The 20,824-nt window shown below is 36.5% G+C and overlaps 1 protein-coding gene across 5 annotated transcripts in view; it reads right to left on the bottom strand.

Annotated features, from left to right (window-relative positions):
- KCNK2 (potassium two pore domain channel subfamily K member 2) overlaps positions 1 to 20,824 on the bottom strand; it is a 231,241-nt gene that overhangs the window by 107,143 nt on the left and 103,274 nt on the right. For all 5 annotated transcript variants that reach the window (XM_059146357.1, XM_059146359.1, XM_059146358.1 and 2 more), the window contains exon 3: positions 3,338 to 3,455. In XM_059146357.1, coding sequence (XP_059002340.1) covers positions 3,338 to 3,455 — 118 coding nt within the window. The remainder of the gene's footprint in view (positions 1 to 3,337; positions 3,456 to 20,824) is intronic.

Raw genomic sequence — 20,824 nt, 5'->3', positions numbered from 1 at the left:
AAACTCCTAATTCTCTTCCAGGTCTCAACTGGGACACATTTCCTAAGAAAAGGAAAGTACTGTCCCTTCCTTACCCATCATCCTATCCTGGTATCTACCTAAAGTGTAGTTCCTATAGATTCCCATTAAATACTCTTAACCCATAGCATGTAGTACTCTATATTATAAATGACTATTCGTATGTGTGCAGCTTAGGGTCAAGTAATTTATCTTTTATCTTGATAGTAGCAGAGTGATGGTGCTGTATTATTTGTTGAATAAATAAATGAACAAACCAGCAAAACAGCTGGCACTAAAATCTGTTGAAAGAGCTAAGAATGTAGTATAATAGGTGTCAATTTAGTGTTACATAATTTACAACAGGCCACAGTTCATACCATTGAATGTTTATTTGTTATTAGTTCCGATTGTTAAGCATCCACTATGGGTCAAGCATGGGGATACAGAAAAGACTCAAACACATAAAATCCCAAACCTCAGAGAACGTGCATCTCACTAGGTGAGGTGGGCAGGAGTACAGTGTTTGCTCCGAGGTAGAGAGCACAGAGACAGAAGGCTTCTTTCTGCAAGGATGTTGACACTGAGACAATGCCGCCTTGGACCAAAATGGTGGCAGTTTGAATGGTTGTGTGGTGGTTACATTATGGATGTACTTTAAAGTCAGAGCCAACAGAACTGATTGATAGACTGTAAATCAGGTCTGAGGGAATGAGAACAGTCAAGGTTGGATTATAGTCTGTGCAACTGTGGAATGGAACTTGTGCAGGGTTTGGAAGTGTATGATTTTGGAAAGAGTTTGCAGATATATAAAGAAAGTTTCTAAAATTAGGCCTTAAATTTTAATAATCTGTTTCATATAGTTGAACTTCTTTTGGACATATTTCCCATGAACAGCAAGAGTCTCTGTGGCTTCTTAGACAAATTGATAATGCCAAATAGATGAATCTTGGACAGCAGCAGCTTATGCAGCCCTGGGAAGCCTCACCTATATCACGCTCTCCATAAAAGCCACTGCAATTTTTCCTCCAAAACTGTCTCAAATTCTTTCTTTAAATGACTAATACAATGCAGCTAGCGCTAGAGGTTACAATTTCTGAGATTGCTAAAAACCACGTCAAAGCTCACACGATTATGATCACGATGAAGATTAATAATTATACTTTGAATTCTACTGAATGGTGATTTGGATGTCAAATGGACACATATGCAAGAAGGCAAAATTTTTGCCCTGTCCTAGACCATGATCTAGTCTAAGATCAGAGGATATGACCTTGACCTGGGAATAAAAGAACGTGGAGGAAATGTGGGTGACCTGGAATGACTTAATCCACCTAAAACTAAAGTCTGAGATAGAACAGGAGGCGATTTGGGCTGTCGGAAGCTACCTACACAACTGGAATAATCAGCTCCTATGCTTAATGGCTATAATTTGGGGTAAGGCTGGTAATAATGGTTTATTTTTTCATGTGTGGAAGTATATGTCTGCAAAACTTACTGAATTTGGGATTCAAAAAATGAGACTGTTTACAAACACATGATGCAACCGTAAGTCAGTATAATGACTAAGTCTCTTGCAGAATAATTCAGCGGTGGTCATGAGGAGTTAGAACCTGAACTTTTGAGTTTTCATGGGGCAGAAGCAAACCATTCTCACTCGGTCTGTGAGGTTCCCCCCCCTTCTAGACTCTAAGTAGTTTATACAATAAACAGTTATTTCCATAGTAGAAATGGGCCAAGACGTCTAAGCTCCAAAGTTAACCTGTTATTATGGTTAGAAATCAAGGTTGCCATTCCTCCAGGTTTTCACGGCCACACCAATTTTGACCTAGCTGGTGGAAATGTAAGAGTAAATATAGTTCCTTGACCTCTTCACAGAGGCAAAAATCAACATGTTCAGGTATTGTTTTCACTGGCACGTGACCAAGTACAAAGAGGCATTACAGTGGATTCGGGTAATTCCAGGACTCTACAAATGTTTCTCAAAGGAAAAATCTTTTTTATTAACATATAATGTATGATTAGCCCCAGGGGTACCAGTCTGTGAATCATCAGGTTTACACACTTCACAGCACTCACCATAGCACATACTTTTCCCAATGTCCATAACCCAACGACCCTCTCCCTCCCCAGGCAATCCTCAGTTTGTTCTGTGAGATTAAGAGTCTCTTATGGTTTGTCTCCCTTCAAAGGAAAACTTTAAGCAAGAGTTCATCCATATACTGTCTGTGTCCTCTTATTTCGGAGTTGATATAAAGCACTGATTTGAAAACATTATCTACTTCATAATTTATCAATGGCATCACATACTAAAATGAAAACTTTAAGAATCATAATTCACACCCCAAAATCAGACACCAGGCCCATAAGAGGAAATCTCATCAAAAGCATATGTAGAAGGGAAGAATTCTTCTTCCACTTAAAATTCCTTCATAACTGAGATGAGTCATTTCCTTCCCTATCTTGAAAATTATGCTTTAAACCCACCGCCTTCCATGAAAAAAGACAGCTGTAACTCTTCCCAGTCCCCACAGTGTGGCAAAGTGATTTTCACTATGGGGTCTGTATTTATAGCCTGTGGATATTTCTTAGGCACTGAAAGACTAACTACCAGAAGCAAAGTCATGTATATATACCCATTCTGTTTCCAAGAAGGTGCTGAGTGTATGCATCGTCAATCCAAAAAGAGACTGTGCTCCAGTATGTGGTCCTTTTTACATGACAACAAACATGAATAGAAGGCAAACAGCAAGGGCTTAAATTTAAATTATTCTTGTAATCCTCATATTTCAGTGTTGATTTTTTTATACATTTACGCTATTGCAAAAACAATGTATTTTCTTTAAAACCCCTGAATTCATTATAATAGACAAGCATATAAGAACAGGAACAATCCTTTGAAATGTGAGTTAAAATTTGCAAATTGAAAAAAGTGATCTCAAATAAGAACTTCACGAAAAGAATGTCAAAACCGTACTTAAATTGTTTCTTTCTACACTAAAAAAATCAAAGATGCAGGAAAATCTGAAACTACTTGCCCCCCGACCCCAAACCATCATTTCAAGCCATTTCTTGACATTACTATCCATTAGTCAAATGACTCAAATGCTTTGCTCTGGGCTCACATGCATTTTAAACTTAACTTAGTATTCTGGTACAATAATTCATTCCCATCATTCCTTTGTTCAACATTTAAACCCTCTCTTCAAAATCAATTTACTATAATCTAGCTTTCTACCTTCCATATACCAATTTGACCAACTGTAAAAGCAAAATTCAAACATGAAGTTTAGCTCACAAGCTGCACCAAAATTAAAAAACAAAATAAGTTGTCTCCTACCTATAGTTGTTATAACAGTGCCAGCAAAGAAGAAGGAACTTCCCAAATCCCAGTGACTGATTTGATTGGAGGTGTTTCCTAAAGGTATAATCCCTGCATTTATTGCTGCCACTATTTGCTGCAAGTTTAAAAAGAAATTCATCAGTACACATGAATCACATGGAGGCATCAAACAGTGTATATTTCATCCCAGTTGACGAATTAGACAAAGAGAATCAAGTTTAAGGTTTGGTTTTCCAATTGAAGTATACAATATAGATTAAGGCTTTATACTAAAGAATGTAATAAGATAAATAAGAAAATGGTATAGATATCAAGTGAATGGATCTGTATGGAACATATCATTTTGTATCATATTATATCATATTGTATGTATCAATATGCGTTTGTAGCTCATCCATTAACCTCTTCAGTGACTTATTTAAATTAACTACTAAATACAGCCATGATTTTTAGTCAGCACCCCAGAGTTAAAAAATCTGATTGCAAACTTACAAGTCAAATAATATATAATAGCTTCATCACAGAGTAAGTGTTTCCAAAGTGCTCATCATTTTGAATGTTAAACATATGCAGCCAAGCCTGGGTTGTGTATAAGTGTACAGTGTATTTATCAATAAGGTCCAACAAAACAGGCTAAGATAAGAAGCAAAGGCAAAAACAATTCACTATCATACTTCAGTTAGTCCATGTGTATCTAGAGTTTCAGAATCTCTGCAGACTTTTTATAAGTTCTATGACAATAGAATTGTCACAGCATCACCAAATTACCACCAAAGATCCACAGATAACAATCACTCAGCAACATTCATATAGGGACACTCAGATCTGGATGCCGTCTTGAATAGTTCAGAAAGACAAAAAGACGACATTATAATCCCTTCCGTCATCAGATGTTGAGCAGAAGAGGGGAATATCCAGAAGCACAAAACATAGAAGAGAATATGTTAGGAGAAAATTGGGTAGTAAAAGAGAGACATACAGATTGTAGGAAAAGATGTTTCTGCATATAGTTTCAGAAATCTTTATCATTTAATTTCCAGATTTTAAAATTGGAAGGAGCATCATCTGATAGGCAAGGAAAGTGAAGACCAAGAAAGATAAAGTGACTTGTTTAAGGTTAGACTACTGGTAAATGGACAAAAACCACACTGTGAAGGTGGGGGCACTACCCCCAGGAAATTACTACCAGATGGAAAAGAGCATGTAATCCAGAATGGAAACGCAATATAAAATTTCATTTGTCTGATCTGTTAACCCTATAAATTAAAACTTCAATAGTTCTGTATAAAGTTAATTGAATGGTAATGCTATTTAAAAAACTTTAACAGTAATATATTTACTGTAAAAAATTAGGAAAATACAGAAAGGCATATTCTCTATTTTTATTTAATATTTTTCTACGTATAGTTTTTTTGTCATTACCATATTAACTTAATCCCTGCCAGATACGTAGATGTATATGCTGTTCTAAAATTTCTTATTATGAAAAGTGCTGCTGCAAACATATTTAAGTATAAATGTTTTTTCATTTCTGAATATTTCATTGAGACTGCGCAAAATAAATTTGTCACATTAAATATTGTGAATATTTTAATACACATAATTTATAATATCAAGTAGCTATCCAGGAAGATTGTTACAATTTACAGTTGCCCCTGCAATGATTTACAAATGCTTAGCAATGCTATTAGCCCTAATATTAATATTTTATCTTTAGTGAAATGATAAGAATTGTTTACATTTATAAATCCTCTATTGTGAGTGAAGTTAAACAAAAAAGCTTTATTGATTATACATTAAATGCATATAAATATAGATATATGCACATATATGCACAATACACAATGAAGCTATGAGATATCTGATTTTTTTTCACCTGACTCTCTATTGTAACTTTAATAATGATAAGGCAGGCCTCTCTATTTTTTTTAAATGTTTTGTGTAGCTACTAATCTATTTTTTTAAACATTTTATTTAGTTATTTGAGAGAGAGAGCATAAGAGGGGAGAAGGTCAGAGGGAGAAGCAGACTCCCCATGGAGCTGGGAGCCCGATGCGGGACTCGATCCTGCAACTCCAGGATCATGACCTGAGCCGAAGGCAGTTGCTTAACCAACTGAGCCACCCAGGCGCCCTACTAATCTATTATTCTTGTGTAGACTTTAGAATTGCTTAATTAAATTTTACAGAAACTTTCGTTCCCACATGTTTGCATTATTTGGAAATATATGAAACTCATAAGTTAATTTAACGAAACTGAACATTATTGTAATAGTGAAACTTCCTATCACAGAACATGGTATGCATCTCCATTTATCAAGTCCCCTTTAATATCCTGAAACAGAGTACTTTTATATGCTTCCTGTAGGTCTGTAAGGTTATTCTTAGGCATTCTGCTTTCTCACCTTTTGAATTATAACTGGTTATTGCTGCTGTATACACAAATACACATTGCCCATTCTCTGTACTAGCAGTGCTCAAATTCTTTTTATCTCAAAACCACTTTGCAGTGTCAAAAATTACTGATGACATCAGGGGTCTTTTGTATATGTGAGTTATAACTATTGACATTTACTATATTTACTAAAATTTCTAATTTTCAAAATTTTAATTTGTATAAAAATAGCAAGAAGGCCATTATATGTTAATATAAATAACCAAATTTGGGGGCACCTGGGTGGCTCAGTAGGTTAAGCCGCTGCCTTTGGCTTGGGTCATGATCTCGGAGTCCTGGGATCAAGCCCCACATTGGGATTTCTGCTCAGCAGGGAGCCTGCTTCCTCCTCTCTCTCTGCCTGCCTCTCTGCCTGCTTGTGATCTCTGTCAAATAAATAAATAAAATCTTAAAAAAAAAAACAAATTTTATGAAGACAATTGTTTTCCAAAATCAAAAAATATTTAGTGAGAAGAGAGGAATTGTTTTATAAATCTCTTCAGTTTCCAGGGATGCCTAGGTGGCTCAGTTGGTTAGCTGCCTTCAGCTCAGGTCATGATCCCGGGGTCCTGGGACTGAGCCCCATGTTGGGCTCTCTGCTCAATAGGGAGCCTGCTTTTCCTTCTCCCTCTGCCTGCCACTCTGCCTATTTGTGATCTCTCTGTCAAATAAATAATATCTTAAAAAGAGAAAAGGGGGACAACTGGGTGGCTCAGTCAGTTAGATGTCTGTCTTTGGCTTACATCATATCTTGGGGTTCTGGGATGGAGCCCCACTCCCATACCCAGCTCCCTGCTCAGTGGGGAGTCCACTTCTCCCTCTCCCTTTGCCTACCCCCCACCCCGCCCACCCCATGCTCTCTGGCTCTCTGACAAGTAAATAAATAAAACCTTTAAAAAAAATTCTTAAATTTCTGGATTAGTAGAAAACAGATTCAATTATATGCTTCTGCATTCAGCTTACTAGAAAGCACATCACATAGCTTCTGAAAAATGAGACAAGGGGAGTGGAAAGGAAAATCATCTTAGTATTTTCAAGAAAATATCTTTGACCTCATCAGACTTCTGAGAATGTCTTGGAATAACATCTTGAGAACCACTGCTGTATACTGAAATTTTTTGATTTGATTTTGTTTTGTATCTGGAGAACCAAAGTAAGCAAGCTTATAGCTCTACAAATAATGGTATTTTACCTCTTCATCTTCCAAAAGTTATGTTATATTACCTTTCATCCCTTATTATGTTGGTCAGTATTTCCAGAGCAATGTTAAATTAAAAAAAAAAAAAAGCAGTCTTCTTTGTTTTTATGTAGCATTTAAATTCCTCAATGTTTTAATGATACAACTATTAAATATATTGACTATTGGCAAGAAAATGGTATTTAATTAAATAATTACAAGAGCAAGCAAGTAAAAAGGACTGATAAGTGAAACTGGAATATCTAAAAATATCTTTGGAAATATTTTCAGGTAACAATAAACACAAGGGAGGTGTATATAAACATTGTAGGTGCAGACTGGTAATTGCTAGCTTTGCAACTCACAAGAAAACTAATGCTGTCAGTAAAAATACCAAGGAGAAGGAGGGTGGATTTAGATACATTTAAATACACTGTAATTACATTACCAAAAAGGTATATTTTTATACATTTTAGACATTTCTTCAACATATTCATTTATTCCAAAATATTTATCAGTTGTTTATAATGCTAAGCAATGGGGAAACAACAGAGAAGTAAAAAAAAAAAAAAAAAAAGGTGACTTATTTTTAAAAGATTTTATTTATTTATTTTTCAGAGAGAGAGAGAGCGCACAAGCAGGAAGAGTAGCAGGCTCCACACCGAGCAAGTAGCCTGATGTGGGATCATAACCTGAGCCGAAAGCAGATGCTTAACCAACTGAGTGACCCAGGCATCCCAGGTGACATAGTTATAAATGAGAAAGGACAAGGCATGTCTTTAGAATCCACCCCATTAGATACAATTATTTTATTGATTAGAAGCAAGCGAATTTCTCCAGCAATTGACTTAAAACAGCCTACATGGCCAGCACCATTATTTTAGCCAGTTATTTTGTTGTCAATAACGAGGTACAACATTACCCAGACACTTGGATAAAAACCATAAATTAATTAAGTGCAAAAGAAGCAAATGTAGACTTAGAAAAAGTCAAGTCTGGTAATGTGTGGGTTGTAAATAGTTATCACAGAGCTATGATGATTGCAACAGAGGCTTGAGAAGGAACTGGGAATATATCAAGTCACTATGAGAATGAGTCTACCACGAGGCTCTTTATTTGGGAATATTTTTGTGAATTTATTTCATATTTTTGTACAAGATCTCTGGGTCAACATCCGCAGGAAACTGGTTGCCCTTGGCAAGTGTACTCATAGATCTAAGAGTCTTGAATTTCAACATCGGTTCAGGCTGTCAAAGCACTTAACAAATACCTTCGTTAGAACTGTTCCTGTATGTGCCATATTAGGTGACTAAAGTAACAATCATTTCATCAATAATAAAAATAATAAAATAATAAATAATAAAAATAATAAATAATAAAATAATAAAAATTCATTTTTCCATGAAAGGTAACTTCTGTAAACCATCAAGTCATGTTGACAACTTACAAATAAGTCAAATTGGTTAGAGTAAAGGAAATTTGGATCCTATGCATCGAATCCTAACAAAGGATTCCTTGAAGTGTTGATTAAAAAGGGCTTCCCAACTTAAAATCTACAGTAGAAAGAAGATAAGATAATCTTGGCTGGATTCACATTTAATTTTGATCTTTAGTATATAGATAATCACGGAATGTGCATCAAGAAAACGAAGTTGAGGGGCGCCTGGGTGGCTCAGTGAGTTAAGCCTCTGCCTTCGGCTCAGGTCATGAACTCAGGGTCCTGGGATCGAGCCCCACATCGGGCTCTTTACTTGGCGGTGAGCCTGCTTCCTCCTCTCTCTCTGTCTGCCTCTCTGCCTACTTGTGATCTCTCTCGCTGTGTCAAATAAATAAATAAAATCTTTAAAAAAAAAAAAAGAAAGAAAACGAAGTTGAATCATGGTCCTAGTCAGGGTATGAGTTGAAATTTCATAAATAGACCTCTAAGAACTCTGTACTCACTGAGATGATAAAGGTAATTACTCAGAAAAGTAATGATGAAAAATGTGAGTTTCCATGACAGTGATGTCTTTAGAACAGAAGTTCACAGAGTTCTACTGTGATTTTGTGCATTCCTGAATTGTAAGAAGTTGTCTCTGTGTCATTTAGCATTTTGGAACTATATTCAGCTTTGACACCAAACACTAATAAGACACACTTATTTGCAATTGTACGAGACTAGCCTTGGAGCACAAGGCAATCACTGGCAATCATGAAAATGTTTCCGTGAGTCCAACGCCTAGGAGCAACTTTTTCATATGTTATAAAGTACTTGACCAGCTACTGTGTCATTGAAGGAAAATGTGATGAATAATCCCAGGGAAGACCTGAAGAATATATTGTTTTAAAAATAAGTTATATCCTGGATTTTAAAATATAGGTGATACCATAAGTTCTAATCTCGCTTTTTCTCCCATTTACTCTGAGGCTCAGATGTTCACATTCAACAAAACAATACAGAATGTTCCGAATGCCTTCCACAAATTCCTCCTCTGCTCATACCATAATCTTGATTTGACTAAAATATATTTTCATACCTATAATCCTAAAAGCAAATTCACATTAATAATTTGGAAGTTTTAAGTAAAAATTCTAAACTACAGGTATTACTCTCTGAGTTACACCAGTGATGTAGGCAAAACTGGTCCAATGACAACTTTTTAAAAAAAATTTTTATTTATTTATTAAGTAATCTCCACACCCAACATGGGGTTGGAACTCACAACCGTGAGATTAAAGTCACAGGCTTTTCTGTCTGAGCCAGCCAGGTGCCCTGGCAACTTCTTTTAACTTGGTATTTAAGATTGATCTCATTTTTTTTCTCATCTGGAATGAATGCTATTTTCAATAAATTGATATAATGGCCAAGTCCAGTTACAATTACACTGACACCTATATTATTACACAGTTGCTTAAAGAAGAATATAAATATTATCTTGCCAAATTTTTGTAAGAAATGATTGTACATCTTTTTTTGCCATTATTTCCTTCTCGGGGAACCATGCTCATCCTGAAAGGAACCTAGTCTTTAGGAGAAGAATCAAATCACACATTCACAATAACACATCTGAACACTTGAAGTTTGTAAGCAAGATTATTTTTAAGATGCATAATGAGAAAAGCAAAACAATAAATGATGTTCTCATTGCCAAAGAACTTTGTGAGAAGATATACTGGTAGGCATTATTACTATATATTATTACGCCAGAAAAATAATCACCCATCAATTAAATGCAGTAATATAGGAGTACTATTGCCAAACACTATCATTATTCATCTGATTCTTAACCTTCTGGTTATATATGTCAACACCATGATCACCTAATGTCAGATGATCTGAACTGCTTTGAAAGGCCCTGCTCATAAAACCAGAGATGATCTCAAAATGGCCTTTACTCTTAGAGGCTCATAATTCAGGAACTGCATGGTGAAGCCTACGGCACCTTAACTGGCGTATTTGAATCAATGAAGAGTCACATTTGTTTATCCATTTCCTGAGAGGTTTTTTTTTTTTTAAATTTTTTTATTTTATTGACCTCATCTGTCTGAAATGTTATTTACAGACATCATTTGCTCAAGAAACTTCTCCTCTAATGTCAGTCACATGTAGTAGTCTTAATTACTGGGGCTGTTTCTTTTCTTCGACATATCAAATTTGGTTCAACAGAGAAGCAGCATTATAGAGCTGTATTCTAAACTTCCATACGAAGGTGGTCCATGGTACATCTTCGTAGCAATGGGCCAAATGCCCAGAGACCCAACTGATCTTCTTCACTGTTTGGTCCTTTCACGGAATTCTGGAAACTAAAGTAATGACCTTGGCTTTCTTGTACGATAATATTTTGATCAGAGTACCACTTGGGACCATAGACAATCCAACAAGGGAAGAAACAACTTCTTGAAAACCACACTGTATTAGCATAATGTTCCACAGGACTATTCCAAGGACAGCTCTCTGCTAATGATAGTACTAGGGTGAACCACGTAAAATTGTCAATATCTAAATCCTTTTTGTCCTACAAAATGACAACTTCATATTAGCACACAAAAGAATGGCACTTCTTTTTTCATCAGTAGTATGAAATAACATGCTAACTCTCATTTAAGTGTGACATCTATTACTTTCAGCACTAAGGCTAAATTCCCATTAGCAGGAAACTGTTAATATCAGTTATGGTCTTGCTTACAGTTCCATATGAAGAATATATACTTCTCAGATTAAATAAAACCCTATATGGCTGAGAATTCCCTTTTGAGAAAACATGGACTATTGAATTCCTATTGGAAATTCAAGTCATGTCCAACTTTTGCACATATCTGAAAAGTCAGAGCATATTATCTAATAGTTAAGATGTTTGTATTTTGTAGAAGCAAATTTATATATTCATCTCTTGATATCAAATGTCCATACTAATACACATTCTAGCCTCCAAGTTGGTAAGTGAACCTGAGATACACTCTATGTAACTTAGTTTTTCAGAAATTCTATAGTTATATGGAGATGACACATGTTTTGTTTTGCCTATGCAAAATAGGGGAATCTATATAAATTCTAAAAAGAAAAAGAAAACCCAAAATTATATTCAACAATTAAACTGTTTTAAGAACTGACAAAGTTTAGATTTTTAAAAATCTAACATTGATAATCTTTTCCCCTTTAAAAATAGATTTCTGATTTCTGTGGAGAAAAAAAAATGGAGTAGTATATTTGCATATTTTATACAGAACACAGGTGATTAAATCATTCTATATTTAGAGTCTGGTAAAGAAGCAAGTTTTCACAATTTCTCCAGGGCCTATCTTTTAAGTGAGAAAAGTAATATGCAGTGATGTTTTTAATCTATTGTTCTTGTTGAAAACAATTTGACTCAAAATACATTTCATGTTTTCTTTAAAAGCCTTTCAAAATCCTTGAACCTGTTTCCCAGTAATCTATTACCTACATTTAACCACACACTAATTAGAAACCTTCTATAAAGAAGCATCCTTTTTACAAATAAAAAGCTTAATTCTTCTTTTTTTTTTTTTTTTAAGTAAGCTCTGCACCCAACACAGGGCTTGAACTCATGACCCCAAGATCGACAGCCAATGCTCAACCAGGTCAGGAAGACACCCCCCCAAAATGTAATTCTTATAATCTAGAAAAGATAGTATTTCCTAAGGGAAGCCGTTTCTACACAACAGGCTTTAGAAAGCACCTCAAAAGTAAATGTCCTGCTTACCCTCCCATGTCTTTCTTTCTATTTAGAGATTACCCCATTGCCTGCTAAAGCTATTTTTATATACACTAATGAAATGTACAGCTTTTTTTCTTTTGCTCTTTTGAAAGTGTAAATTTATTTCCTATTAGTAGAAACAAAAGCTTAAAATTCAGAGTAGGAAAGAACAGAGAATCAGAGATGGATGTCACCCACAGAGCCCAGTGAAAGAGGCAAACTGATGGGTATTAGAATTGTCTTCCCCGGTTATAACCATTTTGGAAAATATTTTTAATCCTAACATGAATTTACAGGTTACTGGACATTTGGAAAAATAAAAATAAAAAAGCTCACTCTATAGGTCCTAAAACCATTTTTGTAACATGCATACATTCCATTTTTGGTTCTGTTCATGCTTAAAATCATTAAGTGTGCTTTCAACGATTTCCCTATAACATAAATATGCTCCAAGGCATTTTGAAGCCATTAATACCTCACTTCATAGTCATCGATACATCACTGAGTAGCAACATGTAAAATACTTTAAATAACCAACCCTCTACTAATAAATAAGTTTGTATCACTGTGTCCAAGGTCAAATGACCATTTGCAAAGTTGTTATAGAGATGACTTATACATCAGACAAGGACTGAATGTGAAACACTAAAATTCTGTTCTTCTTTGAGCCCAGTGTGAAATGCCACTGTGTTGTAAAAAGGATAAAATGTACTCAAGACCCTTGGGCCCTTGCCGCTCTGGAGATCCAGGAAAATGCATCTGAAGCAAGCATACTGAAACCTGCCTTTCCCTAGCTATGCATTTTTCCATGTTTTTCTGGATTCCATATAATTCTGTGGCATATTAATAATCTATCAGAGCATTAGTCTCTATCTTTTTGGTGCCTTCCACCTTATCTCAGCCTTGGTGGTGGAAAAGAGTTTAAAGAATAGGAAAATATGGGAAAAAAGAAGGTAGAACAAGAAGTCAACAAGAAACAAAAGAGCAAGTAGAGGGGAAAAGATAAATGTTAGTTAGATAACAAAGAAGAGACAGTTCTAGAAGAATCAGATAGGAACTTAATTCAAGTCATAGTCACTCTATCTAGGAAGCTCTTTTAAAAAGAGGTTGTCCTTAAAATAGGATTTGAGTAGGCAGAAACCTGAGATCAAGAAGACACAGCATCTAAGACAATATTTTTATACCATTTTGCCTGGGGCGTACAACACTAACCAGCATTTATTCATGCACTGTTTTAAAGGCCTGAAGTTCTAAACTGATGAGAAAAAAACAGCCCAAAATGAGCAAAGGGAGTTTTCCTCTGTCAATTACATGCATCCACAGAATTCCCAAATTTAGAGATTTTTATGGCTTTTTCAGTAAAATGCCTCTGATCCCTATTAATTTGATTTTCCAGTACTCTTAAGCCTGTATTTCCATCACAGATACAAATCTAAACTAAAAAGTGCTTCATACCTATATAAAAGTAATCACCGGGGAAATAGGGGAATTATTCAAGTTTCCACAGAAAGGCAACTTTTTTTTTATTATGCATTTTAAAAACAAATGATTTTTTTCCCTGCCCTTTCTGAGTTTGTAACTAAAAGATCAAAGCAAGGATTGAAAATCTCAGGCTCTGTACACACACACACACACACACACACACACACACACCAACAAAGTAGCCAGCTAATCAAATTTGTGTTTGAATAAATCAGACTTCTATAACCCAAATCAGCCATCAGTAAAGGCAAAATATCATAATACTAAAACATTTCAGTAACATTCTGGTTGGCATATCCTCTGTTAAAGTTCCCACCCAACTCCCTTCCCCCTCAAAATTTATGTATTCCTTATTTCAACTGAGTTGACTCATTGCCATTAGTAAGTCTAAAAGAAATTGTTATGCTTTCAGGTTCCAGGCAAAATTTCTTAATACACCGCAGAGTAAGTGTACAAATGACTCGCTAACATTACACAGAGAAAAGGAAGTCTGGCAAAAGTGCTTAATATGTTTATATTTCTTGGCTCAATGTCACAAAATCAAGATGGCAAAAATAGTATATGAATAACTTCCCAAAACGTAGTGATTCATACCCATCCTTAGCTTTTCTCCAAGTCTTCCCCGTACTTCTCAATTACACACCCATCCACTCACCAGTCATACAAATATTGAATTGGTTAAAACCCATTTTCTTGAGAAACAGGAACCTGCTAGAATTTCTTTGATTTTTCCAAGCCCACTGGAATGACAGAGCTACCCTTTGACACCTGTCCAGTAGTTATTGCACAAAAATGCAATTAAACCCTTCCCTCGGGCAGCTCTCAAACTGATTTAATAGTGTCACACCACAACCATCAGTCCCGAAAATGAGCCTGGCATCTTTCCTCATGTTTTCTTCATTAGTCACTCACACATGCTGTATTGTTCATCTTCATTCACACAAGGACTTCATTCTCGAGAGCATTTCAGAGCACAGTTACCAATGAAACAGAAGATGTTCCCAAATCCACATATAGGCACGAGACTGGAGGGTCTTCTCTGCTCAGAGGCTGAGCGTATGAAGATGCATTTGTCCCCATTCAGTGGGAGGTCAAATGCCTGGAGAGGTATCAAGTTGGCCCAACATCCTTAGTGATCTTTATTTCTCCTGTCTCCAAACTCTTTCCAACCAAGCACGTGTTTATGCTGGTGGAATGAGCACAATAGGTTTAAACTGGGCAGGGAGAGAAAGAAATGCATGATCACAGCCAAGCAACACGTAGTTTCTGGAGAATCCAGAGTGTTGGCATTGGGGAGAGGACTGAATACACCTGAATGTCACTCACTGTGTTTATTCTTAGTCACCTGCTATGCATCTACTGGATGTCCAGGAGGTAGCTTTGTCTCCTTAAGCAACTATTTGAAACCAACAGTGCAAGGCCTGAAGTGCTTCACCATCTCATGAAATTAACACTGTGAACATTATCAATATGGTGTCCCTTAACAGGAATCACATATGTATTATTTACCTTCCATAAAAGCTGAGGCATAGAGAGACTAAATGGATCACTAGTTCAAAACAAACAAGCCCAGTAATGAACCTGGTAAACCAGTCTCTTGTCTTGGTGGTACAGTTGAGCTGTATTATAGCTTTGGTTTCCTAGTGCTGGATGTAGTTGTCATTTATAATATTATTTTTATGTGAAAACACACGGGAAGTCCCAAGCCAGAAATACATTTATAAATAAATTTTTTCAAAAGAATCCATTCATAAGTTCAAAGCTGGGTGAACGTTTATTTATTTTATCCATATGTGTATATATATATCCCAATGGTCATCAGACCTTGTCTTCAATGTGTATGTCACACACGGCCTATGTGTCTAGTGTAATGCCTGCTGCTCAAGAATTATTCGTGGCATACTTCATGCTCACTGATTTCTAAGTACACAAATGATCAATATTGTGCACTGACAGGGTAGAGCACTAACTGCAGACTACAGGTCGTGACCAGCTCTGATGTGGACACAACTAATTGCTTCCACCATGCAGCATGTCTTCACTTGGCCTACAGAACACCACACTCTCTAGCTTTCCTCCAGGTTCCCTGAATGATGTTTTGTCTCCCTCACCTTTGAGCCTATGGCTCTTTCCTCCATCCCTCCACACTACTAAGTGATTTCATTTGAACTCAAGACTCTAGATATCAATATGTGATAACTCCCAAGTGTATTATTCATTCAGGACTACTTCCCCACCTGGATGTCTGAAAGGCAATTCAGACCAATCAGATGCCAAGTTGAACTCCTGAGCTCCTCCCTGAAACCTGATTCAGCTGAATTTTATTCTTGTCATTAACTGGCAACTTTAGTTTTATAGTTCTTAAGGCCCCAAACCTATGAATCATTCTCCACTTCTTTCTCTCACAACTCGTATCAAATCCCATTAGCTGTACCTTCAAAATATCCCTCTGACCCTGTGTCATCACAACTTCCTTCTGTCCTCACCTAGACTACCAGCTTCCACCAGGGTTCCAACTTTGCCCCCCTACAGCTCTCCCTCACAGGATAACATAAGTCAGATTATGTACTTGCTCTCCTCTCTACCTGGAATGCCTTCCCCTAAGTATTCATACATCAGTGCAAAGGGTGACTATCTTTCAGATTGTGCTAAAATACCTGAATTCCTTCATTTGCCAATTTAATTAGCCGAGGCAGCAATTCTCTATCATGTAACCTACATTACTTTTTCAGAACACTTAGAATGGTTTGAAACTTCCTTATGTGTTATTGGTTTACTTATTTTTTCTTTCTGTAATTATAAGAACCTTACTTGAGTTGCTCATGGCTCTAAAACCCATAACCTCAAGGAGTGATATTAGTGAGATGGTGAAAGAGGAAGCCCCAGATGCTCCTCCTCTAACTGAGAAACTGGTTCAACAATGCACAGACCAATTCCCTTAATGAGAAATCCAGACATCAGTTAAGAGTGTCCTGACTTCCAAAAGAACACAAAACCAGTCACATCAAAGCTGGTAGAAAAATTCATGACCTTATACACAATAATCCTTCCCCAGTTCAGCATGGTGCCATAGGGAGAAAACTCCCTGCCCCCAGATCCTCCCGAGGGAGGCAAAGAGTTGGAATATGCATCAAATGTTGAGGGGGCACTGCCCAAGGGATTGTTTTCTGCCTTGCCCATGTCAGAGCACTGATAGGGCCTGTCACACTCTAGATGCCTGGGGGACAATGAGAACACAATTGAGCTGGGCAGCTTGCATCTGCTCCAGAGGTCCCATGGTGTAGCAGGTAGAGGTCAACAGAGCTTGGCAACCTTTCCCTCAGGGGAAAAGGGAAGAGTGGAACATATGTTAAACACTCTGAGTTTTGGAGGGGTTACCCAAAAGACTGTTTGTTTTTTTTCTCACCCAACTCAAAGTACAGACTGATGGGGAAGCACCCTACTTTAAAAACTTCAGGACCACTGAGAATAACAAAAACCTGGGAGGCTTTCCACAGCTCTGGAAAAACTGCAGCACTGCAGACAGGCACTGGAGGTAGCAAGAGATTACAAACTCCTGGGGAAAAAAAAAATCCTGGCAAATCTAGGTAATTGGGAATTTACATGCACAAGTCCAAGAAAGGCATCTACAGAAAAGGTCGGAGAGGCCTGCAGAATCTCAAGCTGGACTGACTGAAGATTTTCCCTGTACAAAGTCAGTGTGCAAAGACTGAGAGAGGTGGCTATTTTGTCAAAAGGGTAGATCACAACATAAATCTATAAGGCATATGAAGAAACAGAGAAGCTTGGTTCAATCAAAGGGAAAATATAAATGTCCAGAAACAAAGGTATATGAATTACCTCAAAGAATTAAAAAGAACCATCATAAAGATGTTCAGTGGGTTCAGAAAACAATGCATGAACAAAATGAGAATATAAACAAAGAGATGGAAAACATAGAAAAGAACCAAACAGAAACTTAGGAGCCGGAGAATACAATAACCCAATTCGAAAATTTCTAGAGGAATTCAACTGCAGACACGATTGAGCAGAAGAACCAGGGTACTCCAAGGCAAGACATTTGAAATTATCAAGAGGAACAAACAAACAAACAAAAAACAAAACAAAACAAAAAAAGCAAAAAGAGAGAGAGAATGAAAAAAAGTGAAGAAAGTTTAAGGGATTCATAGACTATCATCAAGCACAACAATATACACCCAAAGTCCCAGATGTAGAAGAGGGAAAAGCTAATTTGAAGAAATAATGGCTGAAAACTTCCTAAATCTGTGGAAGAAAATGGACATCGAGATTCAAGAAGACCAAAAGACTAAATAGAACGAATTACAGAAGTTCACACCAAGACACACATGATCAAACAGCTGAAAGTCAAAGACAAAGAGGGAACTTTAAAAGCAGCAAGAGAAAACTGACACATCACATGCAAGTGTGTCCCCATAAGCCTATTAGCATATTTCTCAGCGGAAGATGTGCAGGGCAGAAAAGAATGGGATAATTAATTCAAAGTGCTGAAAGAAAAAACTACCACCTAAGCTTACTATGCCTGGTAAAACTCTCCTTCAAAAATGAAATGTAAATACTTTCCCAAATAAACAAGAGCTAAAGGAGTTCATCACCTTTTGACCTGCCTTATGAGAGATGTTAAAAGGAGTCCTTCACGTAGAAGTAAAAGGATGTTAAAGAACAACAAGAGAGCACATGAAAGCATAAATTTAACTATTAAATGCAGATATGTTGACAAATAGAGAATACTGTTGAACTCGAACAGTGACATATAAATCATTTTTAATTCTGATAGAGAAGTTAAAACATAAGAGTATAAAAATAACTAGAACTAAAAAATATGTTCATGGATACAAAATTAAAAGTGTGATTTGTGATCTCAATAACACAAAATGGTTGAGGAGGGAGAAAAAGAAGAGTTTGATGTGTAATTGAAATTAAGTTGTTATCAGCTTCAAATAGTGTTGTAATGACAAGGTATTAAAGAAAATACCTACAGAAGATGGTCAAAAGGAAAGGGGAAAGAAATAAAAAAACACAGGATTACCAAAAATATCAGCAAAAACTAAGACGACAGCAAAGGATGAAAAGAGTGACCAAAAAGTTACAAGACAAACAGGATACAATTAACAAAATATTAATAGGAAGTGCTTTCCTATCAATAACTATTTTTTTTAAAGAATTTATTTATTTATTTGACAGAGAGAGATCACAAGTAGGCAGAGAGGCAGGCAGAGAGAGAGGAGGAAGCAGGCTCCCCTCTGAGCAGAGAGCCCAACGTGGGGCTTGATCCCAGGACCCTGAGATCATGACCTGAGCCGAAGGCAGTGGCTTAACACACTGAGCCACCCAGGCGCCCCCTATCAATAACTCTCTTAAATGTAGATGGATTCAAAGACATAGCCAAAAGATACAGAGTGGCTGAATGGGATTTTAAAAAAAGATTCAACAAGATTCTGTCAATAAGACACCACTTCAGATTAAGGTGGTACCTAGAGTGAAAATGAAAAAGTAGAAAATGGACTTTCCAAGCAAATGGTAACCAAAAGACAACATGTGTGGTCATACTTTTATCAGATAATATAGATTTTAATTAAAAAACTTTCACAAACAACAAAGAAGGGCATTATATAATGGTAAAAATTCCTTGGGAAGATATAACAATTATAAATATATATGAACCCAACATTAATGCGCCCAAATATATCAAACAACCACTGACAGAACTGAAAAAGGAAACAGCAGCAACAATTACAACAGGAGTTTTCAATGTTTCCATTTCAATAATGGATTGAATACCCAGACAAAAGATCAATAAGGGGGCACCTGGGTGGCTCAGTGGGTTAAAGCCTCTGTCTTCAGCTCAGGTCATGATCCCAGGGTCCTGGGATCAAGCCTTGTATCCGAGTCTCTGGTCAGCGGGAGGCCTGCTTCTTCCTCTCTCTCTGCCTGCCTCTCTGCCTACTTGTGATCTCTGTCTGTCAAATAAATAAATAAAATCTTAAAAAAAAAGAAAAAGATCAATAAGGAGACAGAGAACATGAAAAATACTGTAACCCAAGTGGGCTTAACAGACATACATGGAACATACCACTCAACAAAAAGTACAAATATATATATATGTGTGTATGTATGTATATGTGTGTGTGTGTGTGTGTGTGTGTGTGTGTGTGTGTGTTTGTGTGTGTATAATTTTGCCAAGCCCACATGGAACCTTCTCCAGAACAGATCACATGTTAGGTTACAAAAAAGTCATTTAACAAATTCAAGAAGACTGAAACCATACCCAGTATCTTTTCTGACCAAAAGGGAACAAAAATAGAAATCAACAGCAAAAGGAAAACTGGAAAATTCAGTTATGTGGAAATTAAACAACACATTCCAAGATAACCAATGGGTCAAAGAAGAATCAAAAGGGCAATCAGAAAATGTCCAGGGACAAATGGAAATGAAAACATAACAGAATAAGACATATGGGTTGCAGCAAAAGCAGTACTAAGAGAAGTCTACAGTGGTAAACTATATTAAAAAAGAAATATCTCATGCAGCCAAGAATACTATATCCAGCTAGGCTATCATTGAAAATAGAAGGAGAGATTAAAAGCTTCCAGAACAAACAACAACTGAAAGAATTTGCAAATACCAAACCAGCTCTACAGGAAATATTGAAAGGGGTCCTCTAAGCAAAGAGAGAGCCTACAAGTGGTAGATCAGAAAGGAACAGAGACCATATACAGTAACAGTCACCTTACAGGCAATACAATGGCACTAAATTCATATCTCTCAATAGTTACCCTGAATGTGAATGGGCTAAATGCCCCTGTCAAAAGACACAGGGTATCAGAATGGATAAAAAAACAAAACCCATCTATATGTTGCCTCCAAGAAACACATTTTAAGCCCGAAGACACCTCCAGATTTAAAGTGAGGGGATGGAAAAGAATTTACCATGCTAATGGACATCAGAAGAAAGCAGGAGTGGCAATCCTTATATCAGATCAATTAGATTTTAAGCCAAAGACTATAATAAGAGATGAGGAAGGACACTATATCATACTCAAAGGGTCTGTCCAACAAGAAGATTTAACAATTTTAAATATCTATGCCCCCAATGTGGGAGCAGCCAACTATATAAACCAATTAATAACAAAATCAAAGAAACACATCAACAATAATACAATAATAGTAGGGGACTTT

This window comes from Mustela lutreola, chromosome 14 (assembly GCF_030435805.1).
Source record: "Mustela lutreola isolate mMusLut2 chromosome 14, mMusLut2.pri, whole genome shotgun sequence".
Classification (NCBI taxonomy): domain Eukaryota; kingdom Metazoa; phylum Chordata; class Mammalia; order Carnivora; family Mustelidae; genus Mustela; species Mustela lutreola.
This window is presented reverse-complemented; position numbering and strand designations above follow the sequence as displayed.